This window comes from Orbicella faveolata, unplaced genomic scaffold (assembly GCF_042242905.1).
Source record: "Orbicella faveolata isolate gen_17 unplaced genomic scaffold, um_ofav_v1 contig_3, whole genome shotgun sequence".
NCBI classification, from domain to species: domain Eukaryota; kingdom Metazoa; phylum Cnidaria; class Anthozoa; order Scleractinia; family Merulinidae; genus Orbicella; species Orbicella faveolata.
The window spans coordinates 14,875,858-14,894,359 of NW_028301558.1; the positions used below are offsets into that span (position 1 = coordinate 14,875,858).

At 37.6% G+C, this 18,502-nt stretch overlaps 2 protein-coding genes and 2 long non-coding RNA genes across 13 annotated transcripts in view; 1 reads left to right on the forward strand and 3 right to left on the reverse strand.

The window, feature by feature from the left end:
- LOC149106535 (uncharacterized) overlaps positions 1-16,449 on the forward strand; it is a 138,412-nt gene extending 121,963 nt beyond the window's left edge. For 2 of the 3 annotated variants that reach the window (XR_016209848.1, XR_016209847.1), the window contains one exon: positions 13,970-14,068. This is a non-coding gene — a long non-coding RNA (uncharacterized LOC149106535). Of the gene's footprint in view, positions 1-13,969; positions 14,506-15,124 lie in introns of those variants that run through there. The other variant, XR_016209846.1, reaches the window with a different exon arrangement.
- Positions 3,765-6,401, reverse strand: LOC110041894 (uncharacterized). Of its 2 annotated transcripts, none has more exons than XM_089298087.1 (5): positions 6,017-6,401; positions 5,467-5,537; positions 5,159-5,262; positions 4,511-4,544; positions 3,765-3,888 (listed from the first exon to the last, which is right to left on the reverse strand). In XM_089298087.1, exons 1-5 carry the CDS (start codon positions 6,036-6,038, stop codon positions 3,871-3,873), a joined length of 249 nt encoding a protein of 82 aa, XP_089154213.1. In that variant the 5' UTR covers positions 6,039-6,401; the 3' UTR covers positions 3,765-3,870. The 2 variants fall into 2 exon arrangements, with proteins under 2 accessions (XP_089154213.1, XP_020602881.2); XM_020747222.2 differs by lacking the exon at positions 6,017-6,401 and adding an exon at positions 5,813-6,009.
- Positions 7,522-11,655, reverse strand: LOC149106541 (uncharacterized). Of its 6 annotated transcripts, XR_016209840.1 has the most exons (7): positions 11,308-11,652; positions 11,138-11,212; positions 10,519-10,687; positions 10,147-10,204; positions 9,907-10,052; positions 8,905-8,956; positions 7,522-8,263 (listed from the first exon to the last, which is right to left on the reverse strand). It is a non-coding gene; the product is annotated as an uncharacterized LOC149106541 (long non-coding RNA). The 6 variants fall into 6 exon arrangements; XR_016209841.1 differs by having other exon boundaries at positions 10,440-10,687; positions 11,138-11,655; XR_016209844.1 differs by lacking the exon at positions 10,519-10,687 and having other exon boundaries at positions 11,308-11,654.
- LOC110041920 (uncharacterized) lies at positions 12,783-18,139 on the reverse strand. 2 transcript variants are annotated; one of them, XM_020747247.2, is made up of 8 exons: positions 16,642-18,139; positions 16,394-16,423; positions 16,092-16,126; positions 15,686-15,716; positions 15,532-15,584; positions 14,533-14,563; positions 14,329-14,380; positions 12,783-13,045 (listed from the first exon to the last, which is right to left on the reverse strand). In XM_020747247.2, exons 1-8 carry the CDS (start codon positions 16,690-16,692, stop codon positions 13,026-13,028), a joined length of 303 nt encoding a protein of 100 aa, XP_020602906.2. In that variant the 5' UTR covers positions 16,693-18,139; the 3' UTR covers positions 12,783-13,025. The 2 variants fall into 2 exon arrangements, with proteins under 2 accessions (XP_020602906.2, XP_020602907.2); XM_020747248.2 differs by lacking the exon at positions 16,394-16,423 and having other exon boundaries at positions 16,642-18,138.
- Positions 18,140-18,502: the final 363 nt, after the last annotated feature.

Consider the following 18,502-nt stretch of genomic DNA (forward strand, 5'->3'; position numbering starts at 1 on the left):
CGAAATCTTTTAAGTAAAAGATCACGGCAGTTTAACTTGTAGTTTGTCCCTTCTCGTACGACTTCACTGCGACGCGGGTTTCCGCACCAGAATATTAGTCGTCTGTTTATTTCAAGTTGTCATAACCCATTGTTGTGGTAAAATGACCCATGCCGACATCTGTCAGTGCGGAGGGGATTTTTAACACCTATTCATACAAATCTCATAAAAGGTTTTTCCTGTTTTTCTCGATAAAATAAAACTGCATATAAAGACGAACATTTTTAGTTCGTTTACGCGCGTCTTCCGATGGAATTGGCTGAAAATCGGCAGGTATGTTCTAGGATACCTCCTTCGAAAAATCGTGTCGGGCTTTGTTTAATTTCGCTTCCGTTTCAAAGTTATGGCCTCTTTTGTAGAAGGAAACGTCCGCATTAAAAATATCAAAGTTGAGGAGGATGTAGAAAAAAAAACCAAACCACATCTGGAAAATCGCAGACACGATTTTTGAGGGTGATGTGTGAGAAAACATTTCCGATGTAAATCGCGCCGCTCCGATAATTCACGTGCGGAAGCGAACCAGTTTAAGCAAACCACTGTTTCTGGGTATTTCTTTTAATATCACTGCGACAATAACTTTTTAGAAAATTTCAAAGATATGATTGTATTCTATAACTATTAAGCTTTCAGAAAATGTACAGGTTGATGGGGTTTTCTTTCAAAGCGCCGGCGTAAGAGCGCGATTTCCAAACACTGTCAATCCACCTACCATGATACCTTAAGCACTTCAATTCGATTGAATTTCGTACAACTTCAAATGCAGAACACTCAGCTCAATTGCAATATAGCTATTGCTTCTCAGTATAACGACTGCCTGGGTATACGCAGCAAAGCGTCTAGTTCCATAGTTATTTCATAAAAGCGATAAACCACTCTTTCTATGGGTTTACCGACGCAATAAACCACTTGGGATGTTGGGAGAACACTCGAAAAGCCTGTAAATCACGAGCCGTTAGAAAAAGCATGTTTCAATGTTTTTCGAGACATTACTTCTATGTCATAAAGCAAATGAAGAAGCCTAAGCCGTGTATTTTATTGTGATAAAACACTCCGGACATTTGAGAACACTCGAGAAATGTAGAAAACACGAGCCGCAGGCGAGTGTTTTCTACATATTCCCTCGTGTTCTCAAATGCCCGTCGTGTTTTATCACAGTGACGGCTGAGGCTTCTGTATTTGTTAAATACCAGATGAGTTGAACAGAATTATATAAATAAGTAAGACATGAATAAGAGTATTCTTGTCAAAATTACTTTTGTTCTTTACCGTATTTGCTATGAAAAATGAGAACTCAATGTTCGAAATATCAGTACGTTTAATCGTATCCAGACCGGGAGGCCTTTTGAAGATGTGTTTTTGTTAACTTTTGGGGCTATTTTGACGTTGATGTCTTGTGTTCAACAACTTGGATATTTCCATTTTTTGACCTCTTTTTGAAAAAAAGTTCACATTGTTGCTTTAATCAATATTATTTCTAGATTTTCACCGAATGACAGTTTCGGCTCGTTCTTTAATGTCATCTTTGACGAAGATGGCAAAATATCTTGGCACTGTTTTCAAAAAAAGTTCCTTCCACTACTGATAAACAATTTGGAACCGATGGAAACAACAATAAAATAAAAAAGTCACTAAATATGCGAGGAATACTGATGTAGTGTAGTATCTGTCATAACTGTAGTATCTGTAGTAAGCGGTGGTATCTGAAGTAGCTGTGGTAGTGTAGTAACTGTGGTATCTGTAGTAACTGTAGTAACTGTAGTAACTGTAGTAACTGTAGTAACTGTAGTAACTGTAGTAACTGTAGTAACTGCAGTAACTGTAGTAACTGTAGTATTTGTAGTAACTGTAATAACTGTAGTAGCTGAAGTAGCTGTAGTATCCGTAGTAACTGTAGTATTTGTAGTAGCTGTGGAATCTAACAGTTGTAGTATCTGAAGTAGTTGTAGTATCTGTAGTAACTGTAGTAACTAGTACCTAGTTACTGTAGTAACTGTAGTATCCTTAGTAACCGTACTATTTGTAGTAGCTGTGGAATCTGTAGTATTTGTAGTAACTGTAGTCTGTAGTAGTTGCAGTACACGGTGTGGTATCTTTAGTGCTACTACATTTACTACTGTTACTACAACTACATAATTACTACAGCTCCAACAGTTCTACAGATACTACAACTACTACTGCTACTACAGCTTCTTCAGGTTTTACAGATACTACAGCTCCTGCAGGTGCTACAAGTAATAGGTGTAGTATCTGAAGTAGTTGTAGTATCTGTAGTACCTGTAGTCGTTTAGCATCTGTAGTAGCTGCAGTAGCTGTAGTAGCTGTAGTAGCGGTAGTATCTGTAGTAGCTGTAGTTGGCGTGTGTCTGTCTCGGGAGACGATAGAACTCTGTGCCATGATTTAGTTAGTGGTTGAGATGCAGCGCCTGCTGTTATAGGCAGGCTCTGTTGCAGTTGCCGCAGGTGAAAGTTGTGCCTGGCTTTGGGGGCTTCTACTGTCTGAACTCTCTCCTCTCTTCCCACTGCTGTTCTCTCAGCTCCTCTCTCCTCAGAACGCATGCCTTCACGGTACTTCTCCCAAAAACTGTAGTCTTCAGCCACTGCCTCCCAGCCTGCTGGATCAATGTTCCTGCCCTCATGTCTCGTTTGCAGACATCCTTGAATCATAGGATGGGCCTTCCTGCAGGTCTGGAACCAGTGGCAAGCTCTCCGTACATGAAGTCTTTGGGGATTCGCCCGTCATCCATTCATCTGACATGTAGTAGTGTAGCAGCTGTAGTAGTGTAGTAGCTGTAGTAGTGTAGTAGCTGTAGTAGTGTAGTAGCTGTAGTAGTGTAGTAGCTGTAGTAGTGTAGTAGCTGTAGTAGTGTAGCAGCTGTAGTGGTGTAGTAGCTGTAGTGGTGTAGTAGCTGTAGTAGTGAAATAGCTGTAGTAATATAATATCACTAGTAGCAGTAGTATATGTTGTACCTGTAGTATCTTTAGGAGCTGTAGTATCTGTAGAGCTTGGAGTAGGTGTAGAGCCTGTAGTAGGTGTAGTAACTACATTACTACATCTACTGCTACTACAGCTACTTCAGCTACTGTAGCTGCTATAGTACTTCAGCTACTTCAGTTACAGCTGCTACACTAACTACACTGTTACAGCTGCTACAAGTACTAAAGCTACTACAGCTATTACAGCCACTATATTTACTACAGTTACTACAGCTCCATATCTACTACAGCTTCAACAGTTCTACAGATACTACAGATACCACTGCTCAGCTACTACAGCTACTTCAGGTTTTACAGATACTACAGCTCTTGCAGGCACTACAAGTAATAACTGTAGTATCTGTAGTAACTGTAGTAGCTGTGGCTGTGTAGTGTCTGTAGTATCTGTAGTAGCTGTAGTCGTGTGGTATCTGTAGCAGTTAATATCTGTAGTATCTGTAGTAGCTGTAGTAGTGTAATATCTGTAGTATCTTTAGCAGCTCTAGTACTTGTAGTCGCTGCAGTATCTGTAGTATCTGTAGAGCCTGTAGTAGATTTAGTAGTAGCTACTACAGGAACTGTAGCTACTACAGTACTACATCTACTGCTACTTATCTACTACAGCTAGTGTGGGTGTTAGAGCTAACTCAATCACTACAGCTACTATTTAACAGCTCTGCGATTATACTGCAAGTAATGTTTTATACAATTAGCGAGGAACACTGTGGGTTCCAGTTCCACAAGTACATCACATCTCAAAACAAAGGACATTAATTTTTATTAGTAATGGGTCAAATTACAACAGAAACCTGATTGAAAAAATAAATACTTAGACAATAGATAACTTTTAACACAATGTCTAAAGGGCATCGGGTATCTGTGGAAAAAAAATGTGTATCTTTTAGTACCAAATGTTACTGCATTTGCTTGTACAGCCACTGTGACTATTAACCAGCAACAACAGTTGTCACAATCACAGCGTTGTCGTGATATTTGTGTTGTAATCATCTTCTTCCCAATTTTACCAAAGGCTATACAATTGAATGGAAATTTTAGGGATTCGAGGAAACCGTTGTTACACAGTTAAACTTGTAACCTTTTTCCTGTTTTGTTAATTTAATACGTAATAAAAACTTTTTGTCGAGCAAAGTTATAACTGTCTAAGACATTCTAGTGTCCAATATGAAATGCCTGAATATTAAGAAGATTGTGTTTCATAAAATCAATCTCACGACGTCATGTTTAGTTATAAGATTTTAGACATTCTTGTCTCGATGATAAACATGAATTATACCGCCTAGATTCTTACAAAGATTTAACTGCATAAAACAAAGCTCAAGGCTCCTTTCATGTGGTAACACTGTGGTCACATGACATGCCTATAACATAATGCATTCTGTGGTATGCAACAATGGACAGCAACAATGGACAAATTCCACAGTTTACTTATGTAAGTATAGATTAGTACATATTTTAAAGAAACATACAAATATACGTACATGTGCCTGGAGTCCTGGTCGTTCTTGTATCAGTCTGTGTGAAGGAGTAAAAACGTACGTCAGAAACTCTTTTCAGTGGTATTAAATGAAACTACTAAACAAAACAATAACATAACAGACTCCACTGGAGCCGGCGGATGTTCTAAAATCATCGTACGTAATTGTCTAAATTAGAACTGAAGACTGTGTTAATATTTGATTTTTTGACAAGTATAAATAAGACTACAATACGCTTTTATACTTAAGCATGCAACTTAAATTTAAGTAGCTTAAAATGTTATTAAGAACTAGCTTCAATTTTGTTGCTGTGCACAATATAACCAAGAAGTGTGACGGGTTATGTGAAGTGATTAGGAAGTGGTCATACCGAAACTAATACAAACTTTGACCTCAATATTTTGAAACAAAGTTTTACTAACACGTGATAACAAAGCTTGCGGTCAGTTTTATAAGTTCAATAATTACTTGTGTTGATGTGTTTTTCGTGTTATTTAGAAAGCAAGAGATCGATCGGAGCATATACATAAAGAAAAAACATAGTATACAAAGTGAAATCATGTGAATTAGCTACTACGTGTATACATTGACCTTTTAATGGCGCTTAATGTGCATCCAACAACAAAAGGTAGTTTAAGCTCATAACTATACCTGATCACGACCATAATGTAGATTCTCTCATTTTGCCCTTCCAGTGCAATAACGAAAAACAGGACTATGAACATCTTTGGCGCTGATGAATTCAAATTGTTGGGCTAAATTAAAAGAATGTGTTATTTATATGATATATATATATATATAACGCCAAAGAATCAGCATATCGTAAGCCTGGTGTAGGTGTCCTTGCAGAAGATCATTTCAGAACAAATTAAGGAGGCAGAAAACCGACGAACGAGCGTACGGAAACAATCATGATGAAAGCATTTCGACGAATAAATGCACTTTAAATGTGTACTTACATCAGCCCTCGAAGACGCTTCGAGTCCTTCAATTTTAGCTGTGCTGACCACGTTTCGTTTTCGCCGCCTTCCTTTAAGACAAAAACAAGCATTTTTCCAATTGAGAAAGTTGTCATGAGAGAAAAGAGCGAATTGGAAATTAGGAATATTAGAAACATTCTCGTTTAGTACTTTTGTGAAGGAAACGTGGTTTTCATGAGGTGCATACTTTTTGTTTTTGCTTAAATTGTAATACACCTCATGCTATTGGTAATGGAAATACAATTAGTTTTCAGTAGAAATCTGGCAGTCTGAATTGCATCGCAATTTTGGTTTTCATCCGCATATGTACTTAAGCTATACGTACCAAGATGAAACTTAAAAGGAGCAGAACTAACTTTGCTTTCTTCGACGCACCAGCTGTGACAAACGGGACTTCCTTTGTGAAGCAACTGATTACGCACCTTGTAGTTTTTGAGAGATGTTGTTCCCAGTCTTTGAAGATGCAGCGCTCTGCCAAGTTTCATTTTCGGAATATCAAATCAGGTAGATCTGTTTTGCATATACATACCTTTTGTGACAAAATAGACCATATAACATACTCCTCTTCCATCATGTTCACTCTTCTGAAGGATTTGTTAACTGAGCGAAGAACTTATTTCGTTCCTGTTCCTGTTCCTGTTCCTGAAGGAGACCGGCGTTGTGATGACCATTTTCATTGTCCATGATTGTCGCAAAGAATATAATCCTGTCAGACATTGTGTTCCCTTCAACTCGTGGCCGATTTCTGAGCACGGTAATTCAGCTTCACTATACTCTAGCCAACGTCTTACGATCGATTTAAACGCCAGTTTGTGGACTTTAAGCACCACTTCTGCCACTACGGTGGGCTCTCTATGGCTTTAGAATTTACACAATTTGCACTCTGGGAATCGAATTTGGGTTAGGCATCTATAGTGTTAAGTGATTCAAGTGTTTCTCAGACATTCAATCTGTCAAACAAACTTAGAACGCCCACTGATTCCATTGGTTGGCCCTGGCTTAAAAAGATGACCTCCTAGTCTCAAGCGGATGTACTAGTTTTTTTCATTTGTCTAATAAGGTACTACCTGGGAGAGTCTTGCAGATGTTTGGAATTTGTATGAAGTGCAGCCATTACTTTGAGAGGAACTGAAAAAGGAAATTCATGAAACAAAATTGTGAAAATTGGCTTTAGTTTCATGCCTGCTGTTCGGAGGAACCCAGTTGATGTTCTATGTGACCTTGAATTATGTTTTCCTATTATTTACTGAAATGAAAACCAATCTGCATGAACGATTTCGCATGATCTAGACACCGTTCACTAATCACACATTTGTGCGACCTTTAACCAAGATAGCAAAATAACTTAACGATGTTTTGAAAATAACTGACTTCACTTTTGAAGCATAGTGTTGATTTGAACCAAGTGGAAACACCTGTATAATAAAGTGTGTTGGGGTGCGTATCGAAAGCAGCCATAAGCTATATGAGTTCATTTTGTCCAGAGAGGGAATGAAAAAGATACCAAACTCCATTTTAAGTAGGTAACTCCTGCTGTTCCATTGTTATTGCGTAGCAACGTGCCTTGACGCACTGTCACTCATTGTTGATGAAAAATATTTTCGTTAAATAAACCCCTCTTTTGCACTGCTTGAAGGAATGTATAAAAATAGCGGATGTGGTACGTTCCTTCATGATATCTCTATCCGAGGGCTTAATGGCCTTAAAAGCAGTCTTCTTTGCACCGATTCTATCGTCCAACAGCATCGTTATCTTAGTTATTTTACTATTATAAGCAGGTCAACATCAGCCTTTTGGCTGCCGATTCAATATTGTTCATTCAATCTTGTAATTATAAACCTGCTCTAACAAATAAAGGATTGATTGATTGATTGATTGATTGATCGTTGATCCGCCATCTTGAATATGATGACAAAGCTACTCAAGGGACGGGGTCAGTGCCGTTTGTATCACGATATCCGAGGTTCAGCGTCACAGGTTTTCAGTGAACGTCTGAGATGAACCAGACGTTTTAAATCCACCAAACTCACTAAATCTGTTTACTTGTTTCGTCCTTTATTTTAAAACCTTACTACATGATCAGCGGATCATCAAAGCAATAAAGGAAAACGGAAACTTGGAACTCATTTGTGTCGTCACGAGGCTTAGTCACGCTATTTGGTGCAATTTGCATTTCATCGAAACTGTTACTTAAAGAGAACTTAACTTCTACTAACGATCTAAAACTGTAGAATAACGTCAAAGGATCACTAGCAAACTCTGTGGACAAGATTGAAACATATCACATTGGTGAACGTTTATTCTGTCACGCCAGTCAGTTGTATTTACTTAGCTGATTTTTTATCAGGAAATTAATATTTCATTTTTTTTAAGGTTACAGCTTATAATTAAAGAAAACAGGCAATTATCCGGAAGTTAAACTAGATCGGCATAGCCTCTGTAACTCAGTGGAATCAGCACTGTTGACAGTCCCTCTTGAAGCGATGGGTTAACATCATTAAATAGTGGCTTATAGCCTTGGTAACAATTATGAGAACATTGACAGTGGTTATATAGTAGATTTCAAATAACAAAAGAAAACGAAATAATATACAACTTGGTTCTTCCTTAAATTTTGTTAGATTTTTTTAAAATTTTAATCTTGATCGTCTTACAGTAATATTCGAATCATCGTTCCAGTATAATTTACCCTCATCTCTAATAAATAGTTCCTTTAAAGTAATAATGACTAATAAATAGTTCTCCTTGATTGTGCTCTCTAAAGTTCATCAGGTATCTGTGAAAAGAGAGAATAAAAAGGTTCATTTCTAAGAATGCGAATAGCAATAGTGAAAGGCTTTTGGACTATTAACTAATGGGAGGATAGTTACTGAAAAACGAAAGAAATAAACCAAATATTTAAAAGAGGTTTATATGTTTTGTTTTCAACGACCATCTTTGTCAGGTCTTGATGGGCAAATTTTAGTTTCACATTAACGACCGCTCTTTATATGTTTAACAGCTACAGTCGTAATCTTCCTGGTTTTTCATATTTAGTTGAATGATATACCATCTTTTGAAAAGGTCTTTAAGATGAGGTCTTTGAGATGCTTTTGAAATTAATTGGCAAGGGGACATAGCCAATCCTCTAAGAAACCTCATTTTGAAGCCACTTGATTGCACTTTGTAATATACCGAGGCACATGCATTTGAAGCAAATTTAGGAGCATTCACATCATCTTGAATCATCACAAATTTTGGGTCGTCAGGATAATTTTTTCTTTCTTTGTAACAACTGGAAATGACTACAACTCTTCAATTTAAAGGCGATGAGAGGAAATAGACCGTTTGTTGCATTTGACACACCCTTTTTTGTCTTCCTATTAGTGGAAGGATCATCAGTTGAATTTGGGAGAAGCAAACATATAAATGACCTACCCATGGCATTCCAAGCCATCCTTGGCCATGGTTGTCCTGGCCTCGGTTTTCTCTGTGTATAGTCAAAAATAAAAAATACCTCAACCACCTCAACAACAAAATAACATATTAGGAGAAAGTGCTTTGAACTTGGTTAAACTGTGTGATTGTACTTATAATTAATTATTATTGACATGCATTAGGCTTGGTTAAGAAAGTAACGTGATGAGGAAATGAAAGTAAAGCTGACTTTATGTCTCTTTCTAATTTTTGCTTTTTTATAAAATATTTCTATACAGAAGATGTTTTGATAAACAAGTAATGAGAGATACTAGGTAATAATAATAATAATAATAATAATAATAATAATAATAATAATAACGAATATTTATACAGGATAGCCCTTCAGTGCAAGAGTACTGTTATCAAAGGGGTCCTGTCTAAATAACATAATATAAGGATAAAAACTAAAATAAGTTAAGAATGACTTCGTAAATTATCAACTACACTATACATAAAATTGATCTGAAGACTCAATAGTACCCTACTGCTAATTTGCTTGATTTTTAAAGGTAAAGAATTAAAAGCTGAAGCGCCCAACAAGTAAAAACTTTTTCGAGCAAAGTCAAGTTTCACTTTCGGCAGAGCAATGGTGGTCCCGCTGTTCCTCGTATTAAAATCGTGGGTTAAAAAATTAAAATAATTTTTAAAAGGACTACAAACATTGCCTTTTAGGCAATCAAAAACAAATTTCTGATTAGCTGAAACTTGAAAGGAATAGGCTATTTTGAAAACGGCGTGACGTTTGACCTTTGCTCGTGTTTTGATGACAGAAAAAGTTAAATGTTGAATGTTTATAGTGGTTGATGCGCGTAGCAGCGCTCTTACATGCGACTTATACTGAAAGAAAGAAATATTTCAAATAAACATAATAGACTTCTCATAGTAGAAGTATGTAATCCAACTATCTACAGTAACTGAAATCTTATAATTAAATAGATAGTAACATTTTGATTTACTGACCCACTTTCTTCGTTGAATATGATAAATACCATTGAACACTGAATAAATCCTTGCTCTCCATCAATAAAGAGGTAGTTCCAGACGAACATGAAGGATCCATGTTCAAAATTTAGAAGTATAAATAACATATCATAACGAAGTAGTTCCTGCAAAAGTGGAAGTACATAGGCTAATGAACGTTCTCTTTTCTTTGATTTGAAATAAAACATGAAGAAAATTGCTTTTACTGGATATCCTTACCGCAGTGCCTCGTGTTACTCCTGCAGCGGGCTGCGTGTCCATTTCAACTAGAAATGTTCTGCAAACCAAAGCACGAGAAAATAAATAACACTCATTCTCAAAAGTCAGTTGGTGTATACCACATTACTGTCAGAACGTTTGGTATGAACTGAAGAAAACTCTTTGTTTCGTTTATCGTCAAGCAAAGATATATAGAACAATCAGAATTATGTCAGTCAAGCTGTTTCAAATACGTTTTCCTGTGTTCGTTTTCAAAATATACCACGAAGGAAAGAAAGAATTACCATAATTACCAATTACCAAGTCCTGTTGAACCCAGTGGATGGCCGTAAAAAGGTCTTAAATTAGATGGAATATGAACTTCTCACTCACCGTAGCTTAAACGAAGGAATATCCCTTTGTTGCTTCTTTTACCACCGCTGGCTTAACCTCTGTTTTGCAAGGGGGAGAGGTGGGCGGGGATTTGTTGCTTTACTGAAACCACGACTGTCTGATGCCAAACAGACGTGCCCAGACATTCCTTCATCGCGTACGTTTGGATCTGTAATATTGTAATATGTAATACTGTAATATGGCTAGCTCCGCCAGCGAGAAAGATTAACTTAAAAGAAATATATATATACACATATATATTTACACTTTGCTCTGATTGGCTAACTTGGCCGCGCGAGACGGGGTTATCGTACCCGCCAGGGATTGCCCGCTGTGTCCCGCAAGAAAGTGATGCTCTTCGTGCAATATATCCGTCACTGGCTAAGCTTGTTCGGTCAAGATGGCTAGATACTGGCCTGGTTCTTGTTTGTTTGTTTATAGACTTCGATTAGTTCTTGGTCCATATACACGTAAGAAAAGAACTCGACCAATATGCAGACATCCTCGTCATACGCTTGGTCAATAAGACAGACTGCTACTTTCGTTTAAATCTTGTTTTGTGGGAAGCTTAAGCCTGCTCTTCAGATAAAAAAAAGTGTAAAATATAATCTAAACTTACCTATGTTGAACTATCCCTCTCTCAAATTTCTTGAGTCAGTAAATGCAATACGATCTCATGCCAATGTAGATGTTACTGAACAAGGAAAACGGGAATAATGGTGGCCACATTTGAAATACAGAACATTTTACAACAATATTGTTACTATTAATAGCAGCAAGTTGGCTCACTCTTTTTCCTCCAAGTTGGTATAGATTCTCTTTTTTCGTTTTCTTTTTCTTGATACCGTCGTATAAATGGAAGTACTTGATGCTCCTATATACAAAAACTTCATAACGTTGTAGGGCTGCTAGCGTGGTGACCAAATAAATATGTTTACGGTTGAATTCATGCACTAGTAACACGCTCTGTCCCGTTGACTAACCATGAGTCATATTTGGAAGGCAGACAACAATGACGGTAGTAATAGCCTTAGATCGAGGTTACGGAGGAGGGGCCAAAATTGCCCAATAACATGCTTTGTATTATTTTTCGAGGAAATGGCTGGGCTGCGGCGGTGTTTAGGTCAAGCCACAAGGATTTAATTGCCAAAGCTGTTTCGGTGTACCAACGACATTTTGGTCTGATTACGTGCATCTGACTCGCAGTTGATTCTATTACGGAAATTAAAACAAAGAAAGCAGATATTTCTGCAGTTGACAACGACTAGCTTACGTGTGTAAGCCCTGTTTTGATGAACTTGGTCGGTGACCCTTAAAACAAACATGTCATGTTTAATGTCTTTGTTCTATTATGCATCAAACTGATTTGCAACTGCATGACTCAAGCTGTTGACACTAAAACAGCGGTATCAATTTCTATTATTAAGTTCTCGAACCTTAGACTTTGGAACGGAAATTGATTCAATGCGTTTCGTTCCTTTGGACTGTTATTCTGGGCTGTAGGCCATAACTGCCACGGCAGTCAGAATAGGTATTCAGCATGCACGTTGTTTTTTAGAAGACTTAACAGTTGTAAAACAATGACATGGCAAAACTGCTAGCATATGGGTGATACCTGGTGATTTTAGCAATGGAGGGGTCGCCAGCGAAAAATAAAAACGGATTGGTCGAGGTTTAGTAAGATAAATGTTATTTTTTCCCTTCTGGGTCTAGAAAGTTGTCATCCGTGTGGAACATTACTACAAATTTTGCGGTCTGCAGACTTCAGATTTAGAATAGGGATAAAATGCGAGTGAAATATGCGGGCTGATTCCACTATATAACAAGCATCAACCGTTAACAGAAGAACTTGAACGTTATTTCGGCTACTTGGAGTGAAAGTCTTTGTTTTTAGAGGAAAACTCTGCGAATTTCGAACGAATGTTTGTTTCGTAAGCGGTCAGAGTGAACTTTACATGACTCTTTTTTTAAAGTGCAACTAACCCCTCAATTTTTCCCCCCTTTCATAAAATATGCTAGTTTTCCCAATTACTTCAGCGAAAAAATTATCTCGATTGATAAAATCCCCGCTTTTTTACAGGCATTTGAAGTTGTAATTTCTATGCCCACGACTGCGCAAAGTGCGATCTGGGTCGGGCTTCTTGTGACGTCATCAAAGGAACTGGGCTGAAAGCACACGAGAGACATTTGACTGGGTTTCGAGCGCTGTGAGAACATTTTGGAGGGTTAGTTACACTTTAACAAAAAAGGAAAAGGCGCCAATGTTTGTTTGTATTAACTTCCTTTATTATTTTTTTTCTTTTGTTTCTCATGACTTCAATACTTATGATTTATGAATTATGATTTACACCAAAGGTTAGTTAATATCCTCCTCGTTATACATTCTCTGTACATAATGAACATTTGTAAACCAACAATGTATTAATGTATTTCGTAAACAACTTAACGACTTTTAAATATGGTAAACTTTTTAACTTTTAAATAAACTGTCCCTTTTGTGGCCTTCGTCAACCCGGTGATAGCGCACCTGCAAATTAAGTAAAATTAGCTAATGAGTTCTAAATTCAATTCAATATTTCCTCAAGTATTTGCTTCTTATTTAAATTTGTTTGTTTCTTGTTTGTGTATTTGTTGATTGGTTGTTTGGTTGCTATGTTTTCCGTTTTTTCGGTTTTCCAGCGTTTCTCAAACCTCAATGTATTCTGGACATCTAAATTTTGTGATTATTGCATTTCATTGAACGTGTAATTTCATTTCCCTCCTGTAATAACTGGGACGAAAAAGTAACTTGAACGGTTGTTGGTTAGTTGGCATGGTAAGAAGGTAAATTCTTTACTTGCACAAATCCCATAATACACCTCTTTTACCCCCCAAAAATTTGCATAGGCATTGTTTTAGATTTCTCTTGGAACATCTTCATGTCCTAGGAGAAATTGCAAAGAATGATGATGCAACATTTTTTTTTGGGGGGGGGGGGGGTAAAAGAAGTGTATTGTGGGATTTGTGCAAGTAGAGAATGAAAAACAACCATTTGGCTCAAAACATTGTGTCCACGGGAAAAAAAAAAACTACTTTAAATATATTCTATCTGCTCATGTTGCCATGGGAATATTGACCTGACTGAGATTAATTCAAGTTATTAGTTTCAGCTAAATGGGTCAGCCGAAATAGATGAAACACAGTGACTGGATTGAAAAACTAATCCTTCTAATTGAAGACTGTGTGCAATTCAGTAATACTGCCATGTTTTTGATAGGACAAGCTCGTGCATATTATCTTACTTTCTCTCTGACTTTGCAACATTCGTGTGCTATTTTTTGGTAACCTTTCAATATTACAGACTCATTCCCTTTCCTCTCCTCGTTTAAGGAATGTGGGCATTTCTTTGTCAGCCTTACGAAAGATTGTATCTGAGGACAATTTTTGATATAAGTGTAAATTCTACTTATAGATTGCCCCATTGCTTGGAAGAATTTCAGCAGCAACAAGGTGGAAGAAGGCATGAAGAAATGAAGCAAAAAAAGGATCATCACCTGATCAGGAAGAACCCGGTGGAGGAAAGCAAAATACAAGAAAAAGTGTAACGTGGTACCACTCGGGCAAATATATTGCCACACCTGTGTTTGAATGTTGGGGCCACAACTGTGTTGGCGATAGCAGACATTTGATGTATCATTGATTGTCACTTGAGCAGGGAAGGGGAAAATACTCTTGTTTGATTGGTATCTACGAACTTCCTGGTAAATGTTTGGATGCATTGTTTTGGTACACAATGTGGTGTAAGTAGGCACTACCACAGGTATTACTCACCTCTGGTTTGGTCATTCATGAGTATTTTAAGTCGGATGGCAAAGGACTCCCTCTGAAAGATAAAGTTTCAATTAGCTCCAGTGAGTGTTGAGCTTTCTGGAAATGTACAGCAAAGAAAGCAAATATTTGGTTCAAGCACGTTACAACAAACAAGAGGAGAGGCGCACACAAGAGGAGGTAATGTGAAAAATATTTTCTGCGTACCTGGAGCCTTGAAAAGATTCTTGCATCTTCCCTGAGAGGAATTAGAAGTGTAAATGATTATTATGAAAGCAGAGATGAAACATTGTGGTCAACTGATGCAAAGGTAAAGAGGTAATGGCACAAGTCTAAAAGAGGGCAATTGTTGGTGGAAAGATATGCTATTGTGTTGTTGAAGATTGAAACGCAGCCAGGATGACACAATAAAAATACAATTAAAACGTTCGCTGGCTAAAAATTTCAAAAAGAACATGAGCTTTCGGCTGTCGATCTACAGCCTTCGACGGATAAAAAATGGAATTCAAAATTGTAAAATATATGTAAGAAAGGCGAGATGAAAATTTTTACTTTGCTTTTGTTCTTCTTATTTTTATTTCGCCTTTTCTTGCATATATTTTATCATTTTGCATTCCATTTTTTATTCGTCGAAGGCTGTAGATCGACAGCCGAAAGCTCATGTTCTTTTTGAAATTTTTAGGCAGCGAACGTTTTTATTGTATTTTTATTATTGTATTGTTGGTCTCATCCATGCAAACGCATGGATCCAATCAACAGTACAGGGTGCTTAGTGCTTTGACTTGGAACTTGTTTGCAGGATGGTATAGGGTACGTTTTACCAAAGGATTAATGATTTATAGCCAGCATTACACCAGTGCCATGCCTAACGTTAACAGGAACGAGGAAACTGACACAGCAAGGAGTTCATTGTTTTTACTACAGTTTTTGATAGAGAAAGGTTGTATCCCATCGCGCAAGTGATATGTTGGCACTCAGCGATAATGTTTACAGTTTTAATGTAGCTGAGTACCAAGGGGAAACAGAGCCTGTCAGGTATTCAGCTGAGGTGGGGATGATGATTACATCTTATAACATGTGTAAATGTGGTGAAAGGGTGAAAAGTTATTCTTGGGCAAACGAATAGGCACATCTTTAATCCGTAGGTATATAATGCGTGTATGCCTATATTCATTACATTTAAAGAAGAAATTAGACAAGGCATACCTGCGTTGTTGGTGAGATGCGATAACACTCCTCCCTATTAAATGCATCTCGTTCTAAAGAAACCCAAAAGGGATATTAAGGACTGTTATGCTGCCAGATGCCGCGATAGTGCCACACAAGTGCAAAGACATTGTACAATTAATTCACCGCTTACCAAAACTTGGAGGATGGGGGAGGTTTGCTCACTGCAAGAAAGAGATATCATCATATTGGTACGGTGTGTACGATACTATTATGGTGTTGATGTTGTGGCTCAAGACCTCCACGTGCATTATTGCCTTTAATCTTATGTAACGAGTTTCACAAATTTAGTTTATCTTACACTGTGGAGCTTTCTATCAGTTGCGAATAAGGAAGGCCAGGAGATGTTATTGAGTGAAATATCTAACAGTCACACCCAGGAGCACTTTTGGGTTTTACAAGGCCAGCACAGGGATATCTATTGGTTTTTATTTCGTCTACAATTCTTACCGATAGACGAAAACGTTTCATCTAACCCGGTAGCAATACATGTACAACGTGTTACAGGATTCCAAAGCCTTGTAAATTTCTAATCTTACCTTGTGACATGTAGTCTTATTTGTGTGGCCTCAGCCTACAAGACAAAGTTGAATTGTTCTTATGAGATCTCGTTAGGCTGATATAACTTATCGTACTGTAGGGAGTTCGTTTTTAGCTCTATGGCAGGTTGAAAAAATATTTGATTTGGACACAAAAAATGGCAAACTGGTACAACGTCTGAAACTCGTTGCAAACAAACGTATGTGCAAAAAAGCAATGTTCCAAGTTCTCCAGGCAGGACAAACATGGTTAGAAGTAACAGTAAAGCATTCATCAGTAGCGAAGCATTTCTATGGCTCACCTCAACTTCTTTTTGTAGCTGCTTATCCATCTGAAATAAAGTGTTAAACTTCAAAACTGTTGTTGAAAACATGGGTATTTAGATACATATTTTGTAACACTTGGCTTGTATTATGCTGTTTTCTTGCAGAGGGTAGGCCTAGTTCTCAAATATGTTGAGATGTATCCGGAGATTAAACACTGAACTTGTGTCTAAGTGTCATAGATGAACTGAAAAAAAAAACGAGCACAATAAACAAAAACACTTACCTCAACGTGGCCGAAATTCTGTGCCTTGCAAGCATTGACATGCGCAGACATTTCACCAGTGACGTCATAAATTTATGCTGTTTTTTAAGCGCCAACAAAGTAAAGTAAGAAGTTTGCTTAAACCACTCAAGACTGTTGGATCCATTCTGTTGGATCTTCGATTCCATTCGGTTGGATCTCATTTCTGATCTTCTGAAGATGAAGTCTCTGATTGTCCCTTGGGTTTTTTCAGGCAAGTGCTAAGGAGCGCGTGGCCGTCTTTCTCGGTTGGTCTCAACATCTGTGAGAGTCGACGAGTTACTTAATTTGAAAATTAACCAGAAAAACTGTTTAGCTTCAGTATGACGCCCATGTTTGGAAGTCACTCTGTCCTTTTCTCTTCAGGCTCAGTCAAAAATCAAGTTAAAATTAAAGTACGCGTTTGTCACGTCTTGATGCTTTGTCCGTCTACTGAAAAATGAAGCCAACAGGAAATTACTACCCTGTTGAGACAGGAATCCATGATTGACGTGTCATGCCCTGATTCAGTCGCAATCTTGCGGTAATATCAGTAATCTGGAATGACACACACCACTGTTCCTGTCGATATGTCTGTCTGTCTGTTTCAAGATCTGTCAAAAGTATGTTATCTTCACAAATATTCGGAATCAAAGTAAGTTAAATTAATTTTAATTCCATTAATCATCAAGCAAACTCCTGTTCGAGAGTTAGCTGAATGCGTGCTTTTAAAACAAAAAGCTATGCTGCGTCACGTGTATGTCATTTTCTAAATGAGCAGTCTTGAGAATAAAGACGTTTCTAGTGAAATCTATTATCTGATCGGGGGTGGGATCACATCAATCATAATTCGTGCATGACTGGTAAAGAAGCCGCCATCGCGTGATCACAGCGTGATTAACTTTACGGGCTGGTGCCAACGGTAAACAGAACGTTGGAGGCCTACAAATAATCTGATATCCTTGTTGTATTGTTCTTGAGCCCGAAATCCGTCTATGATTGTGTAGAGGTCTGTTAATCAACGTATGTTGTCGACATCTTAATAAATTCATAAGTTAGATTCAAATTGCCGTTCTTGTTAACGTTCCTCTTATTTTACTGTCAGGAATGCATTCATTTTAGAGGAAAGCGTGTTCAGTGTGAAAATTTCCATCATCCCGACCTTTTCTTTCACAGATATTTAAGTAATCCGTTTTGAGTTCTAGAGCCCTTGGTCAGTATTAAATAACCGTAACGTAAGTGTCAAAGAAACGTCTTCTCTGATTGGTAGCTTTCTTGATTTGCCCTTTCGCACAACGTAACGTCAGTGGCTTGTTTTCCCACGCACAGTATTAGCGTCAGTGGTCGCATTGTGTCCGATCTCGACAAATCGTTATAAACTAAGGATCAAGCGTTTATTTTCTGTGAAAGTCAAAGAAGGCATTTGCGTTTCTTTCCATTCCCTTAATTCTCTGCGACAGAAAAGCCAATGTTTTCAGTTACCGCTGACCCTAAAATTCTATATCAGGGCTCCTATCCACATTCATTTAACTAAGGAAGAGTCACGACCGAAGAAAAAATACATTACATTGTTTTCTGTGTACGTGGGGGATTCTTGATTATATCTAAAATAGCGTGGGAAATTTGGCGACTAACGTCTTTAACCACAGTAATCTAAAGCCTCCGGTTGTTGTTGCTTACAGAGAATATTAGAAACGTTTATCTCAAAGTGCACTGAAGCAAAAAATATGGTCTGGAATCAGCAGATAATCCCGGGAATCCATCAATTCTTAAAGACTGAAATGGCCTGATCTTGCTTCATTGAGACCAGGGAGACTAGTAATCATCTGCCGAAATGAGAATTGGTCTACGAGAATACACTTTG